Source organism: Ursus arctos, unplaced genomic scaffold (assembly GCF_023065955.2).
Source record: "Ursus arctos isolate Adak ecotype North America unplaced genomic scaffold, UrsArc2.0 scaffold_6, whole genome shotgun sequence".
Taxonomy (NCBI): Eukaryota; Metazoa; Chordata; class Mammalia; order Carnivora; family Ursidae; genus Ursus; species Ursus arctos.
Window position 1 is genome coordinate 78304860 of NW_026623078.1, and position 23609 is coordinate 78328468.

Consider the following 23609-nt stretch of genomic DNA (forward strand, 5'->3'; position numbering starts at 1 on the left):
CCCTCCCAACCCCACCTCCATTCTCACTGTAGCTCAACCATGACCCTGGGAGGTAGAGGCCCATGAACTGGTATTTAACACCATTTTACTGAGGAAGAAGTCTTCCAGAGGTTTCATGTTTGTCCCGAGGTCATCAAACTGGTCACTTGTAAAGCCAACTACAGACCCTTTGGGTCCAAATGGGGAGCTTTACTCCTAACCCCATGTATGCTAAACCTTAGGACAGGGATGGCGAATGCACCAGCACCACCCATCCCCTCCCAGTCACAATCGTAGCCCAGAGGAATCCTCAGAATCCTGGCCAACACAAGACTGCAACACATAGTAGGGACACACAAATGGGAACCCGGCTACCAGCTGCCCTCTACACACAGTATCGAAGTTACTATTTTATCTTGAAACACCTTGCTTATGGATGCCCCTGGGTTGCCTTCCCTTGCCTCAGCCTGCTCCTGACCCTCATTCAGACTTGGGTTTGTGGGTTTCTCCATTTCCCCCCAGAATATGCCATAGTTCCTGTCCAGCTACCATTAGCTGAGGGGAACCCCAGGATGGCACATTCCCGAGGGCCTCAATCACAGCGATTCCTTCTTCTGAATCCTTCCATGTCAGCCCAGCTCCTCCCGCCCACCTGTGCTGAGAAGCAGGACTTCGCAGAAAACCACCACAGCCTAGATCAGGTGTCACGCATGTGTTCCCAACACTGAGCCCTGTGTGTTTAGTCATGCAACACTCAGTGTGGCCACTTCCTGTGTGCCAGAGGCCGTGCTGGGTGTTTGGAGTATAAGTACACATTCAGTCCCTGCCCTCATGGAGCTCACAGTCAGGCAGGGAGAGAGGAAATGAGCAGAAGTAAATAACTCAAATACAGTGCGATAGACACTAGATGGAGAGACGGACATCCTAGTGCAGGGCCTCAAGAGGCACTTGGGGAGGAGGGGACTGCTGGTGCCACAGTGGCCTCACCAGCAGGAGGGTCACAGTGATGAAGGAACTGACCCCATCCCCCAAGCCAGCAGGAGCATTTGGGTTCCCCGGAACCTGAGCCTTAGTTTCCTTATCTGCAAAATGGGGAAATTACTAGTCCCTATACTTATTAAGATGTTGAATGAAATCATACATGTAGCCGTGCCTGGCAGATAGTACGTGCTCAATAAATATTAGTTTCTCACCTAGTTCTTCAGGGTATTATTAGGATTAGTGTCCAAAGCTATTGTCCCTGATCCATAGAATTCTCTAGAGAAAGCAGGAATACAAAGGACAGACAACCACTGAATCACCTCGCCTGACCCGAGCCAGTTTTCCAAATCATGGCAGATGCACACTCATGCTTTTTCCTTGTGCCAACCCTGCGTTCATACCATCCAGAGCCCAACCCACAAACACACACCGTCCGCTTCCCAGGGGAAGTCACAGGAGCGGTAGGCATCCCTCCCGCCCCAAGTGAGCCCCTGGACCCACCCATCACTTGAGCAGACACCCACCAAATCCCACAGACCAAGGGGGGTGGGCGGGCAAGGCTTCTAACAAGTCTGTATGAAGACCCCCACCCACCTCCCACCCCAGGCCAGCTATGGCCCACACAGAGAGTCCTAATGACACCAGCAAAGTTAACCACATACCCGTGGAGCATCACGGCTGCCTGAGATGCCTGGAAAACCTCCGCTCTCGGAGAATGATCTTATTTTCTGAAGTAGCAGCTTTCTGTTGAAATTCATCAGTCGCTGTGGTAGGGATTTTTCCCCTCTTTTCTCTCTCCCTCCTCTCTCTCTCTTTCTAACTGGTGAAATTGACAGTCTGCCTACATTAACCGGGCATTAATTTGCATGATCAAAAGCAGATTTGTTCCAAGATGCACTGTTCTGCCTTCCCCTCCAAGCACAAGCATCTCCAAGGAAGGCGAGAAAAAAATCAGAAACAGCGCCGCCACCGTGCCCCGAGCACGGGCAGGAGCTGGCCCCGTCCAGGAGCAGGTGGAGTGGGGGCCCTTCGGGGAGCGGGGAGGGGAGGGGAAGGCAGCCCGTCTGAGAGTTGGAAGCAGCACCTGGCAGCCCGAGGCGCTGGCACCAGCCCCAGCACAGGAAAATCAAGCCTTTGGTGGCAGATTATCACAGAGGGGCATGCAGAAGTCGCGACGAGTGCACACCATTTCCTGGAAAGAGGCACTTGAGTGGGTGGGTGTCAGGGTCTGGACCTGAGCCAGGCATGGTGGGGCCCTGTGGAGAGCCCACGACCTGGAATCAGAAAAATGGGTCTCAATTCCTGGCTTCAGCCACACGGTTCAGGCAAGTTGCTTAACCAGTCTGAGCTGCAGCTTCTTTATCCTTGGGTGGGCACAGTGAGACCAGCCCTACCTGTCTCCTACGGTGTGATTGGGAGGCGTCTAGACAAAGGAGACAGGTCCCAACACCAGGGAGCCCCATCGGGTCCCTGGCTCTGGGCCGCCCTGCAACACTGCAAGTCCTCCACTCCAGCATTGTAGCTCTCTGGCTCACACAGGGCCCTTCGCCTATGTGTCCCGTGGCCCCGCCAGGTGGGATTATCATGCTCCGTTCAGAGAAAGCTGGAGGTCGGCGGGGTTGGCTTATCCCCCAACATAGTAAGAATATTTTATGACTGCACTGGGAAAGATGAATGTGAGCCATGCTGGATTCACGCTTACAAATTCATTATGATCACACTTATTTTTTCTTCTGGTCTTAAAAGAAATGGAAAGAAACATTTATATCATGGGCCCTAACGTTATGGGGGGCCCTAGGCCCTGGGCCTGCTGTGCCGGATGGAGAAGTCGGCCCCTTAACATCACAATAAGTGGGAGAGGCAGGAGCGGTCCACGCACATGCCCAACGTGTACTTACTGAGGGGCTCTCCTCTAGGCTCTGGGGAAAGTCGTAAACCCAACAGGTGAAGCTCCTGGCCTGTGGAGGTCACGTTCTAGTGAGAGGACATAGACAATGATGTGTGAGCAAATACACTGAGAATTTCAGATCATGAGGGGGACCCAGGTGGCTCAGTCGGTTAAGCGTCTGACTCTTGGTTTCAGCTCAGGTCATGATCTCAAGGTCCTGGGATCGAGCTCCGTGTTGGGCTCTGTGCTCAGTGCATTTTCAGCTTGAGATTCTCTCTCTCCCTCTCCCTCTGCCCCTCCCCCCTGCCCTCTTTCACGTGGTCACATGCTCTCTCTTCAAAATAAATCTTTAGAACATTTTTCAGATCTTGAAAAGTGCTGAAGAAAATAGAAACATGGGGGCGCATGGGTGGCTCAGTCAGTTAAGCATCTGCCTTCGGCTCAGGTCATGATCCTGGGGTCCTGGGATCAAGTCCCACTTTGGGCTCCCTGCTCAGCGGGGAGTCTGCTTCTCCCTCTCACTCTCCCTCTCTCTCTCAAATAAATAAAATCTTAAAAAAAAAATGGAAACATGAATCCAAGGCACCTTGGCAGGGAGGACTGAGACCTGAATGATGAGGTGGGCCAGCTCTGGGGAGATCTGGGTCACAAGCTCGTTCAAAGGTCCTGTGGCAGGACTTACTTAGGGGGACAAGAAGGCCAGAGGACTGGGAAACGCTATGGATAATGGAGGGAGGGGTAGCAGAAGAAGTGGGGTGCATTGGAGGTGACCCATTTGATGAGATCTCATCGGCATTAGGAGAGTGATTCTGTTCTACTTGCAATGGGGAGTCTCTGGAATGTTTTACACTAGGGGGTGATCGTACTGATTTGTCTTTTTTAAAAAGAGCATTCTAGCAACATAGAGTTGGTGATGGAGAGGGAACAAAGGAAGTAGAGACCAGATTGCCCTGTGTTGGGCGGTCCAGGGAGCAAGCTGATGAGTTAAATAAGGATTGTAGGCATGGTAATGGTCAGAAATAACCAGATTTGGGATCAACCTTGGAATGGCAGTTGGGTATACACGGTGGGAGTTCAGAAGAAAGGTCAGAGCTATAGATACGGATTTGGAAGAAAACCAGGAAAATCTGATGTCAGAAAAGCGTATTTCTGAAGGGAAGCAGAGGTCAACTGTCGGATGTCATTGAGAGTGGCATGAGCAGAGGGCAGAGGTGGGGCCACTGGACCTGACAGGACATGGGTGATGACGAGGGCCATCTCAGTGGGGTGCAGGGAAGGGAAGGCTGATGGGGTGGGCAGCATGGGGATCGAGAAAGTGGCCACTGTGTTTCCCGAAGCCTCTGCACCATCAGCTCCACCAGATGCAAACCCTCAGCCGGTTTCCGTGGGGCAGTGTGCTCGCTGATGAGTTGCCTCTCTGACTTTACCAGCTCTGTGGCACAGCAAGAACCATGTCGTGTTCACTTTGGATTCCCAGTTGCTGGCCTCAAAGGCCTTTAATTTATGTTCATTCAATGAACACATGAGTGTTTGCTTTTGTCTATCTCAGAGCTCTAGAGAATTCTGGGGGCGTTCGTTCATTCATGCATCTATCCATGTAGACTTGCAAGAATTGGGTGAACTCTGAAAGGCTGCCTATTTTTTCCTTTGGGGATTCTCCTCTGGGTCTCTTGGTCTCAAACCTATGATGTCATAGCCATTCTACATAACTTCAAGAGTAACCAATGAACAAAAATCACTTAAGGACCTTTTGTGTACACTTCTCCCAGAGATAATGTTGGTGTTTCTGCCCCAGGACGGGTTAGAAGCTGAAGAGAGCGTGAGCAAGGATAGGGCAGGAGGAGTCGATAGGACAGTGGTTAGGATGTATTAGGAGGAGAATCCTCAGGATTGGGGTACAGTGTTGGGGAAGGTGGGGGAGTAGGACGGGTCAGCAAACGTCTTTTTTAATCAGGTGACTGGCTACCTATTTAGTGATCGAGGATAGGAAAATAGCAGAGGAAGGTTCCGGACCTGGGGAAGAACACGTGTAGACGATGATGTTAAATTGTGCTCATGTTGAGTTTGAGGGACCGGAGGGGTTCCCAGGAGCTGGGAGATATTTGGATATGCGGGTCTGAGGTTGAGGCTGGAGAGAGATTTAGGATTCATTAACCTACCGGCCATTATCAACGCAAAGGGAAGAAACGGTACCACCTCTCAGCATGTCTGGATGGAAGGGAAAGAGAAGGGGGCAGGGATGCGTGCTGGGGGACCTCAGCATTTGAAAGTGGGCAAGACAGCAGAAGGGTTCCAGAAACGAGCCTGAAGCAGAGCAGGTGAGGGAAAAGGAGATGGGAGGGTTATCGAGTTGAGTGGGGGAGGAGTGCCAGGACGGGAAGGGTGGACGGCACCAGCGTGGGGATACGCTTGCTGTGTGTGCACCGCAGAGCCAGCAACACTGAGGTGAGGCAGACAGGCAGGACCATCCTGGGTGGGGACACCCGTCGGCCTTGAGCTCTCGGTGGGGGCTGAGTCACGGAGAGCGGCACATTGAAGGTCCTAGAGTAGAGGATTTGCCCAGTGACGACGCTGAAGAAGTACAGGGGAGGGTCCCAGAGCCCTGGGCAGGGAGGCCTCAGTTTCGGGGGAAAGAGGGGGGGTCCCTCAGTCCAAGAAGAAGGAGGGAATTCGGGAAGGGCTCCAGTTCGGCATTTCCCAAAGAATAAGAGGGCCAACCGTGTAGGTGTGGGGAGAGCTCTGAGGATCACCATGGGCTTTGAAGCCACATCGTAAGATTGGAGTGGCAGGAGAAGGAACCAATAGGCAGCAGTGGCTCGTGGGCTCCTTACTGGGGCCCCAGAACAGGGGGTACCAACTCAAGGACACCTGGCAGATGGCTGTTTGGCCCCTCCCCCACCCGCACCCCATCTCTGGCAGGTGGCACCTGCAGACCACAATGCAGGCCCCTTCTCCCGGCCCCTCCTGAGCAAAAGCAGGGTGGGGCCACACCAGCTGCTCAGCCTCCGTTCCCTTGCCTCATCTCTGGCTCCTCTGTCCTCATCCACGGCACTGGCCACCCTGGCCTCCACTCCTCGCCCACCTGCCCACACCCTACCACTCACTTCCCCAGTCCTGGCTCAGCTGTCCCCCACAAGGCCCACCCTGATGATCCCATTTACAATTTGAACCCTCACTGACCAGCACCCCCAGTCCTCTTTCCTGCCCTGCTGGCCTTGTCTGGGTCACATCCTTATCACCACCAAAATTTGTCCTGTATCCATCAGGCTCTCAGCTCCACTGGAAGTCCCCAAAGGGCAGAGAATTGAACTTGCATTGTTCCCCGATGCATCCCAAATGCCTCCACTTGCTCCTGGCAGGTGGAAGCACTCGATAGAAATTTGTTGTATGAGTCGTGAATGGAAGGTAGAGGCCCTCCAGCAAAGCGTTTTCCAGCATGCCTGTCAATTCTGCAGGGAACATAAGGGCATTTATTTTCAATAATTTATTGGCTAGGGGAAAGAGAGAAGGAATGTGTATGGTAACCTGTGCGTCAACCACTGTGAATCATTAATTCACTTCATTCTAACGTCAACCCCAGGCGCAGAGAGGAATATTCCCTGAGCAAATTTATTGATGGCAACGAGCCTTCTGAGGTCACACACCAGAGCCGGGTTCAAACCTGCATCTCTTAAACACAGACCCCATGCTCTGTGCACTAGGCCACGAGGCATTCCAGACCGCGGTCAAGCCCTCCGTGGGCTCTAACTGTTCTGTAGGACATATTCGTGGCAGTCCTTTAAACCCACGCACAGACGACATGCCAGTTCTTGACGGCCCTTAACGAAGCCCAGGCTGTAGCCACCCCGCTTCCTCGGCGGATCGCGCCTGTAATTACAGCTTGTGGAAGTCGGAGCTCGGCGTCACGTGGTGGCCCCCATCCCTCCTGCTGACTCTCTAATTAAACTAGCAACAGCATCTGTGCTTCGGTCCTGGCCAAGAATGAAGAGATGTGGCTCTTGCTGGAAACGGGCCCCCTTCGCATTCCCACGTGCTCTCTGGGGCCGGGGACCACACGCCAGCCGTCTCTAGAAAGTTGACCAGCCAACGAGGCCGCGCCCCGGCTAGTCGCAGCCGGCTCAGATCCCCTGGAAATGTGAAAGCAATCACAGTCTCATGGGAGCCCAAACCGGGCCCTTCCCTCTGGCTCCCTAGCTGTGGAACTGTTTAGACTATTATATGGTAGAAGCACTTCTAGCCGTGCCTGGGCTCGGTGCCCTGCCACTCTTAAAAGCCGCCTCATCATGAAAATAGTTTCCAAGGAACTCATGCAGGGGCTCTACTCTTTATGTGGGGCTGGTCATTTTGCAGCAGGGGTAGAAAAGAGGGATTCCCAGGGTTTGGACCCACGACCGATGGGACCAACATCAATGAAGCCTCTAAGACGGGCTTCCCTGACCCATCTGGGCTGGGCACAAGATTGAGTCTACAAATATCAAGCAACGGTAACACACAGGCTGAGAAATCAGTAGGTATCCTTTCATTTAGCCCCATGACAGTTTTATGGAAAGGGTAATATTCCTGTGCCCATTTTACAGAGGAGGAAACAAAGGCGTGGGCAGATTCTGTAACTTGCCCAAGGTCACGCAGCTAATAAGGGGCAAAGCTAGCATCCAAGCCCAGGTCTCCCCAACTCTGGGGTCTGAGCCCACGAGGTTCGACTCTGGAGTCTCCTTGCAGCCTCGAGCCTGTATCTTTTCTACAAAGGCAGTGTCTCCACTAATCATCTGTCCGACACGTTCGCTGAGCACCACCTGTGACTAGGTGCCTGGCACCGTACTGAGCCCCATGCGCCCCTTTGGCTGCACGGTCGTTCTGGAGCAGTAGACAAGCAAACACCAACAGCACATGGGGAGTGAGCACAGCATCCCGAGTGTGTGCCGGGCCCCCCGCCCTGGCCTGGGAGCCGCTTAATAATCCTCACACCTCTTGCCCGTGTGCCCAGAACTGCGCTCAGCCCTTCCGTTGTATGTTGTGTTGGAATTTGGCACTGATTCTATGCAATTTCCCAATTCATGTGTGATGTTGATACGTCAGTGAAACAGGCATGTTCCATGTTTGGCAATAATTGGAGATGTGTGCATGATTACTCGTATTCTGTTCTAAAATATCCCGAATACTCAGAAAAGGACAGAGAATAGCATGATGCACTTTCTCCCCTGAGCCCCTAGGAGGTTGTGAAATCAGCTCAAGTGATTGTAGGCAAGCATTTTGAACAGGTTAGACTAGAAGAGGGTAGCGTGGAAACACTCAGCTCTGGCATATATGGGAGGAGCCATGAGCGTGGATGTCCTTCACGAACATTATTCCAGGCCTCTGTGTGTGCGTGTGTTCCAATCTATAAAATGTCTTTCTGACTCTAGATCATGGTCAAAAATACTTGAAAGTCATTGATATAATGACTACTGTTGTATTTACTCTTCATTTTTAACAGATACTAGAGTTTTGTCATAATTGCTTCAGATCTTTTTCCAAGAAATACACCTTATAGATAGAATTAAATTGATGCTGTCCTTGCCTTCCTCTCTGCTCGCCTCCCCTCACCTCTGCGGAGCCGGCGGACGTGGCTTGGATCAGTTATACCACCAACTGACCCGGCCTCCCCTGGGCGAGCCAGGCTGAGGTCAACCCTACCTGCAGTGGCTGAAAGAAGGTCTCAGACAGGAAGGGTTGCTTCCTGGTCCTACCCACACCTTGAATTCTAATCACAGGTCCTGTATGCTTGGAAATGTTTAGAAAAACAATTTAAACATGCCAGGAGGTCTTGATAAGCATATTATGCTGTTGACATAAGAGCCTATAAATATGTAAACACCCATCATAGGACTGAGCAAGGGCCCTGGGGTCTGGGCCTCACACTTGAGAGCTGCATCTCTGACCTTCTGCTGCCCCTTGTCTTCAGAAATGAGGAAACGGAGTCCTGGGGGCAGGCAGATGGTCCTCCCAGACTGTCCCAGTGCAGAGAGCAGGACTGTCCCGACAGGGAAGGGAGGAAGGAAGGGAGGGAGGGAGGGAGGGAGGAAGGAAGAAGAGGGGTGGTGAAGGAAAGAAGGGAGGAAGGAGGGAGGGACGAGACAGAGAGACAAAGGGAAAGAAAGCAAGCTAACTAGCACCACGTGGACACGCATCCCCAGAGAGTTGAGAGCCTTCCCTGACCACTCTGTAAAACCTAGCCCCCGCTCTACCCCTGTCAGCCTGCTCTGTTTCTCTTCGTAGCACGGGTGCCCTGGTAAACTGTACAATTATTTGCCTCCTTCCCACCTCCGCCCAGCAGAGCGTGAGGCCCGTGAGAGCAGGGAGCTTCGTCAGCCTGCCCCCGGCTGTCGCCTAGGTCCGGCACGAGCTGGCTTCGGTCGAGGAGGATGTTGGTCAGTGCAAACGTGTGCAGGAAACATTCGTCTGTTGATGACTCGAGTCTCGGGAAGAAACTGGAGTTAGCTCTCCGGACGGAACCAGATGACAGGCCGGCTGAGGGAGCAAAGGGGTCAAGCACAGGCTGACCTGTACCAGCTTGCCATAATGGCTCGCATTTATTGAGCGCTTACTGAGTACCAGGCCACTTGAAGTACTTCACGCGTTAACCCTTTTGGTCCTCACTGTGACCCGACGTGGAGGGCGTTGTATCTGTTTTCAGGCAGGGAGAGGGAGACGTGGAGAAGACCCGTTGAAGGTCCCACAGCAAGGACAAGTCGAGCTGGGATTCGAACCTGGGCAGCCTGGTTCCAGTGCCCCTGCGTGTCCCACCGTGTCCCACCACTTCCCCGGGAGAAACTTCTAGAGCAAGGGTTTGAGGGAGACTGACTCCAGCCTTTCAGAAACTGACCGGGCATTTCCATGTCTTTTTTTAAAGCAATTTGAGGAAAGTCAAGGCCGGACCAGTAGCAAGACAGCCTTTTACCAGGCGCTGCAGAATTCGCTGGGCGGTGAGGACGCAGACGCCGGTGTCCGGGCGGCTGCTACTTGGTACTACTCCCTGGAACATTCCACCGATGACTACGCCTCCTTCTCCCGGGCCCTGGAGAACGCCACCCGGTGAGCGGGAGAGGGCGTGGGCTCCTGCTGTCCCACGGGTGCTGGCCAGGGTGCGGCTCAGTCACAGATGGGTCCTGCAGTGTGCTGGGAAGGGACGGCTTGAAGAGTGTTGAGGCCCCCTGCCCGGTGTGGTCTCCCCACCCAGGAGTCTGTGGTTTCCAATCACAGAGTCACTAGCTCAGAATAAAACTCGGTCCGTCCCCCTGGGACCTTGGGGACCAGAAAGGCTTTAATTTTCCCTCTACTGGAAAGCTGTGTTCAACCATGCAGCCAACAGCTGTTCCTAGAGGCCTGGCCCCAGACTGGACTCTAAGAGCTCACAGATGTCCAAGTTCTGGGCCCTGAGATGCTCATCGCCCTGTCACGACTGGCTCAGGTCTGGGTTATTGAAAGAGCTCAGGCCGAAAGTTCAGAAACCTACATTCTTGCCCCAATGTTGCCTTTAACTGGCTTTGAAGACATCTGTGCCCTGGGGGGCAGGCACTGAAGTGTGAGGGAGGGCAGGTAACCAAGGAAGGCTTCACTGAGGAGGAGGACTCCAGCTCCCCCTTAGCTCAGGCCCTCATTGCCTCCCGGCGAGGCTGAGGCAGTGGCCTCCCTGCCTCTCCTTGGCAGCACCCTTCCACCAGGCTGCTGGGTATGACTCTTACCCATAGGTCTGATTCCAGCCCGGTCCTGCTCACGTCCCTCTTCTTCATGAGCTGGACCATGGCTGCCTTATGTGCCCTTCCAGACCCCGGTGGCTGGCCCCACCCCGCTATAGAGCCTTTCCAAAAACACTCCAGCTGCCCTCCAGACTCAGCAAAGGAGTTCATCTCAACAGCCAGAAAGCAGGGGCAGACAGACCCTCTCTGCACTGAGAGACTCTCATGGCTCTTACCAGCCTCAGTTGTTACAAAATCCTGCTGGCATGGGCCCCATTTCTCAGGTGAGGAGAGGGAGGGTCGAGGAGAGGCAGGGACTGCTGACTGGGATTCAGAAGCTGGTGGGCTCCAGGCCGCCCGAGAGCTGTGTGCCTCTGACTGGGCCGGGCGCCTCTTACAGCCCACAGCTTGGGCACCAGCCCATGCCCACCCCACCGCTGCAAGCTGGAGCATCTGAAACATGTTCCCATCACCCCAGAGGGGGAGCGAATGTGAAGCTTTGGGAATCTAGAACAGGGTTCTCGACCTCCTCGCTATCATGTTTCGGGTGGATAATTCCTTGCCGAGGGGTCCATCCCAGGATGGACCATCGTAGGATGTTCAGAAGCATTCCCGGCCCCTGCCCCCTAGATGCCAGTAAGAACCTTTCCATCTCCAGCTGTGATGACCAGAAATGTCCCCCAAACATTGTCCAGTGTCCCCTGGGGGTGAGGGTGTCCCCAGCTGAGAGCCACTGGTCTAAAGGTATCATATGCATTCTAACTTCTGCCTTCTTTCAAAATGCACATTTTGTGTTCTGCTCCATAGCATATTGTATTTATTTTAGCATGGAGTGTTTTGCTCCCGGGTCTTTAAAATTGATGTTTTGGGAAGATGCCTGCTCCACGGGTTCCTTGCGTGACCTTGCATGACCTTATGTGACCTTGCCAGCCATACACCAGACTGGACCCTGTGTCAGCAGTGAAGCCAGCTGTGGCGAGAGGCCCACTAGGCAGCTCGAGGACAGTGTGTGTTCTCCGCAGGCCTCTGCGGGGGTGTCTGGTGGTCCGGGGGACCCTGGCCCGGGAGAAGCATTTCCCCAGCACAGCTGTCTGTAGAATGGAGCATAACTGAAGCCCCTCCTCTGTCCTCATTTGACCAGGGACTACTTTATCACCTGTCCTGTAATCGACATGGCCAGCCACTGGGCGAGGAGGGCCCGAGGAAACGTCTTCATGTACCACGCTCCCGAAAGCTATGGCCACAGCAGGTAAGGTGACCGTGTGGCCACAGCGGGTGTTGGCAAGTGAAGGGAGTGTGGCAGGGCTCCGGGTTGATTCTGTGACCCTCACGGAAGCAGAGGGCAGAGGGCAGGACTGAGGTTCAAGTCCTGGCTCAGTGACATCGGACTTGTCATTTCGTGTCTGAAAAATGGGTGTAATAGTAATCGCCACTTTCTCTCACGGTATTGTTGGAAGGGCGGGCAAAAGAGCAGGTAGACGAGGCACTTTGGAATTCCAATGTTAGCTCTTAATGGGTTGACCTGGCTTGGGGGAGGGGCTTCTTTATTAATCCTACATATTTACGCCTCCGCGAGTACTTAGCTTCACTTAAGAAAATGGCTTTCTGAAGTCTACAAGGCTGTTTTGTTTTGGTTTTGTTTTGGTTTTTTTGCAACAAAAGGAAAGTTTGGTTTACCTCTTATCTCTATGCCATCCCTACTTCCAAAATACGTTCAATATACTTTACAGTAAAAGTCTCAGGTGCAAATACACAATCAATATGGAAACGAGAAATAATAAGCAAGTGAAAGAAAGCCCAGGATAAGCAAAGGGTCAACCAAGAGTGTAGCCCTGCATGTTCCAGAAGCCAAGGACAAGATTAAGAAATAAAGAACAATGGGAGCAGAGAGGCTGGGTAGCAGGGGCACATCTGACGTCTGCCAGTTGGAGAGCAGTGCCAGGAGGGTAACGGGCGTAGGGATGCCCAGGGCGTTGGAGGAGGACTGTGGGGTCACCTGTCCTACTTCGTCATGACCTTGCCGTCCTGAGCCATTCACCTGTGTCAGAAAACCCCAGGCCTCGTCCCAGCTGGGCCAGCAACTTCGCACATAGTCTGGTGTGATTGCCATAAATCACACCCGATGAGCCACTTCTCCTTGGAGCTTCTTGGGGAAGAGCTCATGCCCCACCAAGGGCAGAAGATGATGTGCCGCCCTGATGGTCAGCCCTCCGGATTAAGCATTCTCAGATAACAGAAGGTCAGGGGTCAGGGAGATGGGGCATAAGAACATCAACTTTAGAGCTAGAGATCCAGCCCCACCACCTGCCAGCTGTGCAGAGCTGGGCAGGTTCCTTTGCCTCTCTGACCCTCAGTATCCTCATCTAATGGTTTCCCCTTGCAGGCTTGGCATTAATAATATCTGGCACAGAAATTACGTGGCCACCACAGGGCTTCCACCTCCGTCACTTTGCAATGACATCAAGGGAACTCTTACCAACACACCTAACTTCCCATTATAATTGGCAACGTCCCTACATTGGGCTGAATATGGCCACCGAGAGATCCCAGGTCCCAAATTTATAAGGAAAAGGGGCCTTTGCAGATGTGATTAAGTTAAAGACCTTGACCTGAGAAAATTATCCTACATTATCCTGCTGGGCCCTAAATGCGGTCACAAGTGTTTCTACAAGACAGAGGCTAGAGAAGGGACGTAGAAGAGGGGGAGGCAGTGTGACCAGGGAGGCAGAAATTGGGAGTGGTGCACCCATGGGCTGAGAAACACCAGCCAAGAATTTGCCCAGTTCCACCAGATTCCAGGCGAGAATCCACAGAAGCTGCAGGAGCAAGAACTGCCTTCTCCCCTAGGGCCTCCGAAGGAAGCATGGCTCTGTGGACACCTTGATTTTGGCTTTGTGACGCCCCCCAGAACTGTGAGCCAGTAAATATCTGTTGTTTTAAGCCACAGCATTTGTGCAAGTTTGTTCGGCAGACCTAGGGAACTAATACAGTCCTGAAGACATTCTAGTTTCCCTAAGCACCCACTGTTTACCTTCTTCCCCCGATAAGAGTAGTCAGTGTATATCACACTTCACAAAAACATCCAGAATCCTAGCGAGGGTGTGAGGTTGGCAGGGTTGACATGGTCATTGCTATTTTACAGATGAAGAGTCTGAGGTTCAAGGAGTTCTATGTGATTTCCCCCAAGGACGAGCAGCAGTTCGTTGGAGAGCAGTGACTTACTCATACCTTCCCTGAACCCCCTGAACTCTCTTGCCACTATACCGCGCAGTCTTTCTGTCTCTCTGCTTTAAACTTTATAATTCCACCCCGATCCACTTCCTAGATTCAAGCAACGGCCCCCATGTTGTAGGAAGGAAAATAAATGGCAGGTGAAGGTTCTGGTAAGAAGGCATTTGGAGAGAAGGGATGACGAAGAGAGCGATGGTTTGGGTGGGGATGAGAGGCGCCTTCGTCACCCAGTGGACACTCACGGCCGGGAGGCCCGGCGTGGGAAGCGGTTTGTAGAACAAGCTTCGGCCATGTCTCCCAAATGCCGGGGCTCCTGGGGTTCACGCCCAGTACAGGAGTCTGGTTCTCTGCCTCCCTCCCTGTTAAGGCACAGAATACAACAGAAGGTCTGATGCTCTTGCAGCAAATCCATCAAAGCCTTAAAACGCCACTGGGCTCTGAAATGGGCAGCGCAGACCCAGAGAGGCACCTGCTCCCAAGGACGAGAACGATCAAAGCAAAGCACGACGGGAGGATCCTTGCAATTCCAGCCAGAATCGATAATGCTTCTATCCCCACCTGTATTAGTTTCCTGGGGCTCCCTTCATGACATCCCCCACGCAGGTGGTTTATAACAACGGGAATGGATGGTCTCACAGTCCTGGGGACCGGAAGTCTAAAATCAAGGCGTCATCAGGGTCATGCTCCCTCTGGAGGCTCCAGGGAAGGATCTATTCCAGACCATTCTCCTAGCTTCTGGTAGCCTGAGGCATTTCTTGGCTTATAGTTGGCCGTCTTCCCACTCTGTGTCTGGGTCCAAATGTCCCCCTTTTTATCACAACACCAGTCATATTGGATTGAGGCCCACCCTATGTCCTCGTTTTGACTTAGTTATCTCTGCAAAGAGCCCAGTTTTAAAGAAGGCCATATTCTGACGTCCCAAGGTTAGGGCTCCAGCATATTGTTTTTAAGGGGACACACTTCAACCCATAGCATCGCCCTTCTCTCTAAAGTAACAGCCTCGCTGGTGAGACTCCTGAGTGGCGAGGGCCCGGGGGGGGGGGTGTCTGTTTCAGACCTAGAAATGAGGTGGTCCACAGAGGTGGGCTCCTCCAACAGCCTCCGAACCACATCCTCATTCTCTCATGGCTGGTTTGGGTTTCTGTGCTGCTGAAGAGCATCCTCAGAGCCCTCAGGGGCTCCCCAGACAGGGCTCCACTGTGCTGATCCGGGACACCCCCCCTGCCCTGCACGGAAGCCATGCTCATGAGCCAGACCCTCCACTGTGCTGATCCAGGGGCAACCCCCGCCCTGCACGGAAGCCACGCTCATGAGCCAGACCCTCCACTGTGCTGATCCAGGGACCCCCCCCTGCCCCTGCCCTGCACGGAAGCCACGCTCATGAGCCAGACCCTCACAAAAGTGCCTCCTGGGTCCTCACAATCACCGTGCCTCAGGGCCTGGGGACGCTCCTGGCACAGGGTAGTAGGTGCTCGGAAGTCATATTGAAGCCGATCCAACCACCTCATTTGACAGGTGAGGAATGAATCCTTCTATTCTGGTTTATAGGCTCCTTGGAGGCAGTTTTGTCATCTGCCCAATAGGAACAGGAACGGGGGAGAGGTCAGGAGCACGGATTCCTCACTGGGCTCTGTGGTGCCCTGGCCCCGGGCAGGAGGAGAGCAGCATTCTCTATACCTTGGAGCCTGAGCTCCGAGTAAAGTGTTGAGTTTATGCAGGTTAGAGAGCTCAATCACCCGTAAGTGACATTCCCCTGTCACTTCTACCATTTGGAAAGACAGAGACACTCAGAGGCACGCATACATTTCTCTGGCAGAGCTGTTGCTAGGTGTATGGAGGCAGAAAGTATCCTGGTGACAGCAGGCTCTCTGGGCCAAGTGACTTGGTTAGAAACCCACCACAAGTCACTTAACCTCCCCAGCGACTCCATTTCTTCACCCACCATGCTAACGGGCCTTGCTTCAGAGCGTCATCCTGATAATGGACTTGCACGTGGAGTGAGGTCTGGCAAACAGTAAGCGAGGAGGTCGTCCTAGTCCTCTGGACCCTCGGAGAGCGTTCTTGACGACCCTCTGTGTCTATGTCCTCTCCCCCGACCACGGTCATGGGATGGTGCCGTCCACATAGTAGATGCTGAAATCAATGAATGATCACGGAAACTAGCCCATTTAATCGCTGGCAAGTGTCTCCTTTCCGCCTGAAAAGACATCTCTCTCACTCTGCCCGGGAGCTGTCACACCTCTCATTTATTTCTGGCTCAAACCTACGGACTTAAAATATATGTGCCTGCCGTACGGTTTCAGCCATCTGGCCCATACCTCCATTTCTGTGAGCATATATTAGCGTCCCTGGCAGAGCGAGTGCACAAAACACAATACGTTACCACTTTCTTAAGCCTCCTGTTAATTGATCGCAGCATAGCGTGGTTCTGAAACTGCTCCTGGATTATACGTGAGATTTCATCCCTGAACTTGAGGGCCAGCCTCTGTGAGGAAGGAATAGGCGTAGTGGCTGGGGGAGGAAACAAAGAAACTAAAACCTACAGTCGGAGAAGAAGGTTCCATTTTAAGAGTTAGATTCAAAGAATCACAGACTATGGGATTCGATTTCATCTGACTCTTTCATTTAAGCCAGAGGTAAAGAGCCAGTCACTGGCAGTCTAGACCCAAACCCTGTCGCTTGCTCTTGGTCCAGTTTTTTTTTTTTTTTTTTCAATTGTACCCTTCGACCCAAAGCCTCTTGACTGTCTGCCATGGCTAAGTCCACTGACTAGCTGTGTGACCTTGGGCAAGTTGCTTAACCTCTCTGAGCCTCTGAGCCTCAATGCATCTTCACCTATACACAGGGAAAGTCCCAGTTCCTGTCCCACAGTGTGGCTAGAAGGATTTAGGGGAACAGTGCCTACATCTGGGATGTGTGTGTGTGTGTGTGTGTGTGTGTGTGTATGTGGTTGTATGTATGTGAGCCTGGAATACCTGGCATCTTTGGTTTCTAAGGCCACTAACGTGAGGGTAAAACTTAGCAGCTTTCTTTTGCTCCGCTCTGCTCACTGGGGAGATTGGGGGCCGGTTTCCTCCATGCTTACTCTCTGCAGCCCTCTGTTTCAGGAAGAGGGATTTTCGCTGATGACTATAACCCAGGCCTTCTCAACCTGGCACTACTGACATTTTAGGCCGGCTAATTGTTCGCTGTGACAGGCCGTCCTGTGCGTCGTGTCTGGTGTTAGCAGCACCCCTGGCCTCCGTCACTCAATACCAAATGCACCTCCATTGTTGGAACAACAAAAATGTCTCCAGACATGGCCGGTGTCCCCCCGGGGGCCAAAATCGCCCTGTCGAGAACCACTGGTGGACTCCACTGAAACGGGGGTTATAACTGACAGCACCTGAAGGGAAGAGGCAGCCCCTTTCCCAGGCTCGTCCTTGATCAGTGCAGGACCCTTCCGCCCACAGACACTGCCCCTGGCCCCACGGGAGCCCATTCAGACAGACCACGAACGCACCACGGGAATGGAGCGTGGCCGGTGCTTCTGTTACCGAGCTGGCCTGGAAGGCTGACGAGCCTCTCTCCCGTGTTCACACCGGCAGGGCCGTGGCCTGCTATCGCCTCCCAAGTTGAAGGCCAAGGGGACTCTCCAGGATGGCTTCCCAGCCGAACGCAGCTAGGATTCCTCCCTCCATGCCAGCCACCTGCTTTGCCATCCTGTGGATTCTCAGTTGATGTCCTTCTCTTGAACCAGCCCCTTCTGAAAGACACACTGGTCCCAGTGGCTTCTCAGGAGGAGCCCTCTCTCCGTTCTCTGCAGCCCATGGTCAAAGGACTCCCAGCCCCTGTGGCCAGCCCTGTCCTGGGAGTCAGGTCCCAGCAAGTGTGGGAGGGGACACTGATTTACCCTCTGACCTTGCCTGTCCTTAGACGCCTCTACCTAGGTGCACCACTTATGCGTGCCTCTGGGCAGGTGACAACCTCTGGAAGCTTCCGCTTCCTCATTTGTGTGATGGAGCTGAGAATAACACAACTTTAGGAGCGTGTCAGCATTAAATAAGGCAGTGCATGCAGACTGCCCAGCTAACTGCCCTGCGTAAAGCTGACGCTCATGAGGTGACCTCCAACCCTGCTTCATGGGTTTGCTGGAAGAATCCACAATGCGGAGGAACAGGGCCCAAGAAGACAGCCACAAAGGAGGTGGTATCTGGGTACCAGCCACTGAAAGAGGAGCTGTGGCCACTTCAGAGGGCATGTGGGGGCCCTTCATCGTCAGCTTCCTGGTGCCAGTTCAGAGTTTCATGGAAATTCACTGTGGGGCTGTGTGGGGGCTGTTGGGCTTGAACCGTGTGCTGCTGTCAGGGCCTTACTTCAAAGTCCTTGGTCCCAGAGTCCTGAGATTTCAGTCCCACATTTCAACAGGGCAGAAGACAGTTCAGAGAGATGGGTCTTGACCTCCCTTTGAATGGGGGTGGTGTAGGGCTCTTGGGATACCACATCCTTCTAGGGCTCTTGGGATACCACATCCTTCTTTGATTTGGGGAGAAGCCGCTCAATATAATGGAAGAGATCACCCTTTGAAGTTAAATCAACTGGGGTTTTAATTCCATCTCCTCCATTCATTAACTGCCTGCATTTGAGCAAGATTTTTCTCAGTTTACCCACCTATAAAATGGGTATAGCTACATCTACGTCATCGTATGAAGATTCAAGTCAATGTAAGTTAAAAACCTGGCATATTCTAGATGTTCACTATTAAGGTGACTTTTGCTTCTGGAAAAATAAGGCTCTGAGAAGAAAAAAAAATTCCAAATGACTTCAGAGGCAGTAATGTTCTTCCTTTATAAGTTGTCCCAACCCCAGAAAACAAAGCCATAAATTCTAGGCTCAAGACATTTTGTGCACCACTACGTTTGCATTCTAGACGTGTGGGTGCATTCCAGGGGCCTTTAACATTCCAGATTCAAAATATTATCTTTTTAGTTGACTGTCTCGTGGAGTTTGTTGGAATTAGCAAACCAAAGAAAATATTAAGCGGTTGGATTCTTGAGTTGGGTCCATCGGCCTGGCTCCATCCTGTGTGATTAACAAGATTATTTACCAGTAAAGATGGCGGTGAATCGTTTTCTAAAACTGACCGCTCTAACCCGGTAATACCCAAGGGCATGTGCCTTGCGTCCTTTCCAACGTGGATTCAGGAAGTATTTACCTGCTGCCTTCTATGCCCCAGATCCTAGCGCTGGACAGAGAGAGGCTGTCTTCTTGGGATTAACATTACGTTAGGGGGTGGAATTGGCAAACATCTGGGGATAGGGTGCAAAGAACAGAAGTTCAGAGGAAGTTCAGAAGACTGCCCTATGAAGGAGAAAGGGAAAAGCCTTGACATGTTTGAGGGTGAAGAAGGAGGCCAGGGATCTGGAGTCTGTTGAAGAGGGGGAGGGTGATTGGAGATGTGGGGGAAAAATAAGGTCCTGTAGTTCACATAGGAGTTTGCAGGCTGTGGCAGGCAAAGAGATAGTACTTTTTGAGTGTGATGGAAAAGCATTGGGGATTTTTAAGAAGACGTGATAGAGAATGCACCTGGGTCTTTTCTTTCCCCACTCAAAACCCAGCTCGCTGAAAGCCAGGTGGGTTTTTTAACGGGATGTAGAATAGAAATCCTGTTATCCAGTGTGATGATCAGTTGGTCCCTCAGAAGAGTCAGTTGAGATGGGAACTCGTGAGAAATGAATAAGGTAGGTCTATTTACCTTCAGCTTGTTCTCGTCTCTGTGGGTGCAGAAACGTGCCTTCCTCTGTGAGTCTGTCACTGCAGGGTCAGAGGCTCGAGTCGGAAAGTGCTCCCTTTGAAATTCTTGCAAAACCATGAACAAAATGCATGGCCTATGATTCCCAGCTTTAGTTTCTTGCAAGTGGGCTATCCACGTGATATTTAATTAATTTAATTAAGTTCTATAATTACAGTGACAAATACAGCTGACATCAACAGGTTTGAGACAAACACAGTTGGCTCTTGGTAAACACGTCGCTTCCTGTTGGGAATGGGCGCACCCGGCCAGGAAAATTCAGCTTTTTCTGAGCAGTGGTTGTTATGCGTTCTGTGGGGAATCAAATGTCCAGGTTATGGGGCGCCTGCCTGGCTCAGTCAGTAAAGCATGGGACTCTTGATCTCGGGGTTGTGTGAGCCCCGTGTTGGGTGTAGAGTTTATTTTAAAAAAATTAAAGCAAATAAAATGTCCAGGTTAATGCACCAGGTCCGCCAAAAGCTTCGCCCATCCCACAAACCAGTGTGTCACCCAGCTTTGCTGGGCTTTTGAGACTGTGAAAATATGCAGGTATTTCATTTGGGGCTGAGGGTGGGGTTGTATCATTGGAAGTAAATTGGGGAGCTGAGTTTTGAAAGGATTGCAGTGAATCTCTTTGCAAAACAAAAGCCATTTGTAAAGCGTGTAATTGCCTCCTGATAATTCCTAGGCAGAATCTGACTTTTGCATATGAGATTTGCCCAAAGAGAAGCCCACTCACAGGCTTCTATTTCTAAGTGAGTTAACACTGCCTCACCGCCCCCCTCCCCCCCAAAAAGCCTGGGAAGCAGAAGGATTTCCATTCCTCCTTGTTCCCGAATTTCCGTTGGAGGAAGTTATTCAGAGATACCAGCTAGAGATAAGAAAGGGAGTATATTTTATGGGGATGAGGTCAACCAAACTTCCTCCTGCAGACAGAACAACAGGGATAGAAATCTCTGGAACAACAGGCTCTCAAGTCAGTCGATCAGATGGGCTAGAGCAGGGAGCTTCTCCACTGCACAAGCCTCTTCAACCCATAGTGTAAGAACGACCTCCCCACTCACTCTCCTCACCTGGAGGGGAGCCCTGCTGAGGTCATTCCCTCTGGGGACACTGCCTAGGTCGTTGTGCTCCCTAATCAGCCCCAAAGGGCCCTGAAGGATGTGTGGGCAGCCAAGCTGAAGTCCGGAGCTTGGGGCGTGACTAATCTCTGAGAGGTGGTATGAGGCTGGCCAGAGTGCAGGCCTGGCCTCCCGCAGTGCGCACCGGCGGGGATTTAAGATGTGACAGTGGCCCGATGGGAAGGTTGGGGAGGGTGATGCAAGCAGAACCAGCCTTCTGTCTCTCTCCTGGACAAACGCAGCATCCCCGTGGTTTCTCAATTCAAGCCTTTCTCCCCACACCGCACCAGGAAAGATTCTAGAAGAAACACAGCTTGCACCCTGCTTGCTTAGAAGCCGGTCATGTCCCCCCATTTCCTTGAAGGTGCGGCCTTCAATTCCCCTGGCCTCTGTTCTCACACCTTTCACAGAACCAGAGCCTGAAGGACCTTAGTGAGCAGCGGGCAGGGTAGTCGTTCCCAGACTTTCGGTTTACCTAGGCCAGGAAAAAGCCCAGTTTCTCTTTTGGGCGCCATGTACTTCTCAGTATGATAGAGGGGACCACCCAGAGATTCGGGGAGTCTGCCACCTGTTGCAGCCGCATGCCCGCTCACAAGGCCCTTCCCCGCCTAGTCCCCTTACTAAGCCCCTACTTGTCTTTCAGGGCACAAGTTGACCTGGAGAGGATTTCCTCTCTCTGACTTTCCACCAGCTCCTCTCAATGCCCTTGCCGGAGACAAGCGCCATCGCTTCTCTCCCTCTTCTTGTGAGGCCTTGTAAATAATCTCAGCATTTGATATCGATCTATTCTCCATCTCACAACATCTTTTAAAAATGTCAGCTTCCCTGCGTTTCCTGTGAGACCATGAGCTGTGCCAGATGGCTGACTTAGGCCTCTTTTCTCCCCAGCCCCTATTCAGAGCACCACTCGCAGCAGGCAGGGGGCTAATGGGCCCGAGTAAGGTCTTGTTCTGACGTCTGGTATTGTGCCCCCAACCTCACACACACACACACATGCACACACACACACACACACACACACAGAGCCATCCCTGGGACGTGTGGTTGGTTAGTTCCTCCCATACTCTGGCTCAACGTCGCATTGCCAACATCAGCAACCACAGCTCTTCCTTGGATGGCAATTTGTCATTTTCAGAGGGATTTCCATCCACTACAGTCTAGAAGCATCCAGGGATACTCTATGGAAGGCTGAACAGAGATGACCAGACCCAGTGTACAGACAGGAAAACCAAGGCTCAGAGAGTCGGCGGTGGAAGTGGGGCTGGAGCCCGGCTCAGGCAGCTCAGGCAGGGAGCTCCTTTCGTCCCCGCACCCACAAGTGACAATGAGGAGATCCAGACCTGGCTTGAGCCTGGGACAGGTAACAGTCAGATGAGGGAAAGGTTGACCGGAGTATTCTTACCAAAGACAGCAAGACAACTGAAAGCTAAGTAACACCAGCTTGACCACGGCGGGTATATGTGAGCACACTCAGCACAAAACAAGCCAAATCGATGAAGCGTGAACTGTCAGCCCCCACCCTGCCAGCACCATGGCCAATCAGCTAACAACTTTCTCCTTTTACCTTGTACGTCCCTGGAGTGTCCTTCCTCGTCTCCCTCCGCTGACACGGAATCCGGATGCCCTCTTCTCTCTCCAGAGAGTCCGGGGACTCTCAGCCAGGGCCCAGGGTCCTCTGATCCCAAATGCCCACTTCCACAGCTTCCAGTGGCTGCCTTTCCTCCAGATGTCTGCCTTAAACTGCTCGAAATAACTCTAGCATCCTGATAAAGATCAGCCCTGCTAAGGAAAAAACAAAGCAGAAGTCTTCATACACAACAGCCTCTCAAATTAAACAGATCGGATGGGCTGGAAGGCCAGGTCTTTTCCCAAAAGCAGTGCTCCAGGATGTGCTGGGGTCTCAGACAGACCTGCTGGGGTCTCTGTGACAGCTGGAGGAAGGTGGCCCGCACCCATTCACAAGAGCCATCTTTCCCCAACCCTCAAGCTCCGTGACGTCACCTTGGTAGTGCAAAATTCTCTGTGGCTGGAGTACTTACACCATAGAAATTGGCAAAAGGCAGTTTTTTATTCTTTTTTTTTTTTTTCTTTGAGGAAGAGTAGGAGCAGAGGGAGAGAGAGAGAATCTCAAGCAGACTCCCTGCCCAGTGTGGAGCCCAGTGTGGGACTCGATCTCATGACTCCGAGATCATGACCTGGGCTAAAATCGAGAGTCAGATGCTTAACCTCCTGAGCCACCCCGGTGGCCTAGAATGATGTCATTAGACAGCACACCGTTGGCACAGATCCTCTGAGAATGTGAGAAGAGCTACGAAGGCTCTCCCAAGAAAGTGTTGACATTCAGTGCCACACTGCTTCCCATGTAAGTCATGGCCCCCTGGAACTCTACAATGGGACTCTCAGAATAAAGACCCCCTTTCATCCGTTTTCAGGTGTGTCTCACAGGTAAAGAGGAAAAAGGAATGAGTGTATGAGCCAGAAACTGAGCAAAAGATTTGAAATATTTTATAGCTCCCCCACTCATTGTTTGGAAGCGTGATTGTGTCACCGCGTTACAGACGAGAACACTGAGGCCCAGCAAGGTTGTGCGTCTTGTCCGAGACTTCACAGATACTAGGTGATTGAGCTAGAGTTTGGACCCTGTTCACCACACCATTTCTTTCTTTGGAAGAAACGGCGGACAAGGCATCTGTGGTAGACAGAACAGTGGCCCCTTGATATGCCGGGGCCCTAATCCCCAACACCTGTGACTGTGGTACCTTACGTGGCAAGGGGACTTGGCAGGTGTGGTTAAGGCTCTCAAGATGGGGGATTATTCAGGGCTATCCAGGTGGGCCCAACGTAAGGACGTGAGTCCGTCAAAGCAGCAGAGGGAGGGAGAGGAGTGTGTGAGACACGGCGTGCTGGCTTTGAGGGCCGAGGAA

General features: G+C 52.3%; 2 protein-coding genes across 2 annotated transcripts in view; one reads left to right on the plus strand and one right to left on the minus strand.

Annotated features, from left to right (window-relative positions):
• SLA (Src like adaptor) overlaps window positions 1–22380 on the minus strand; it is an 81675-nt gene extending 59295 nt beyond the window's left edge. Inside the window, exon 1 of the mRNA XM_057307998.1 lies at window positions 22250–22380. The gene's annotated coding sequence lies outside the window, so the exon portion shown is untranslated. The remainder of the gene's footprint in view (window positions 1–22249) is intronic.
• The window catches only part of TG (thyroglobulin), a 244300-nt gene that overhangs the window by 214334 nt on the left and 6357 nt on the right, over window positions 1–23609 (plus strand). The window contains exons 45-46 of the mRNA XM_026495381.4: window positions 9738–9919; window positions 11705–11812. Of these exons, the coding sequence (XP_026351166.3) occupies window positions 9738–9919; window positions 11705–11812 (290 nt within the window). The remainder of the gene's footprint in view (window positions 1–9737; window positions 9920–11704; window positions 11813–23609) is intronic.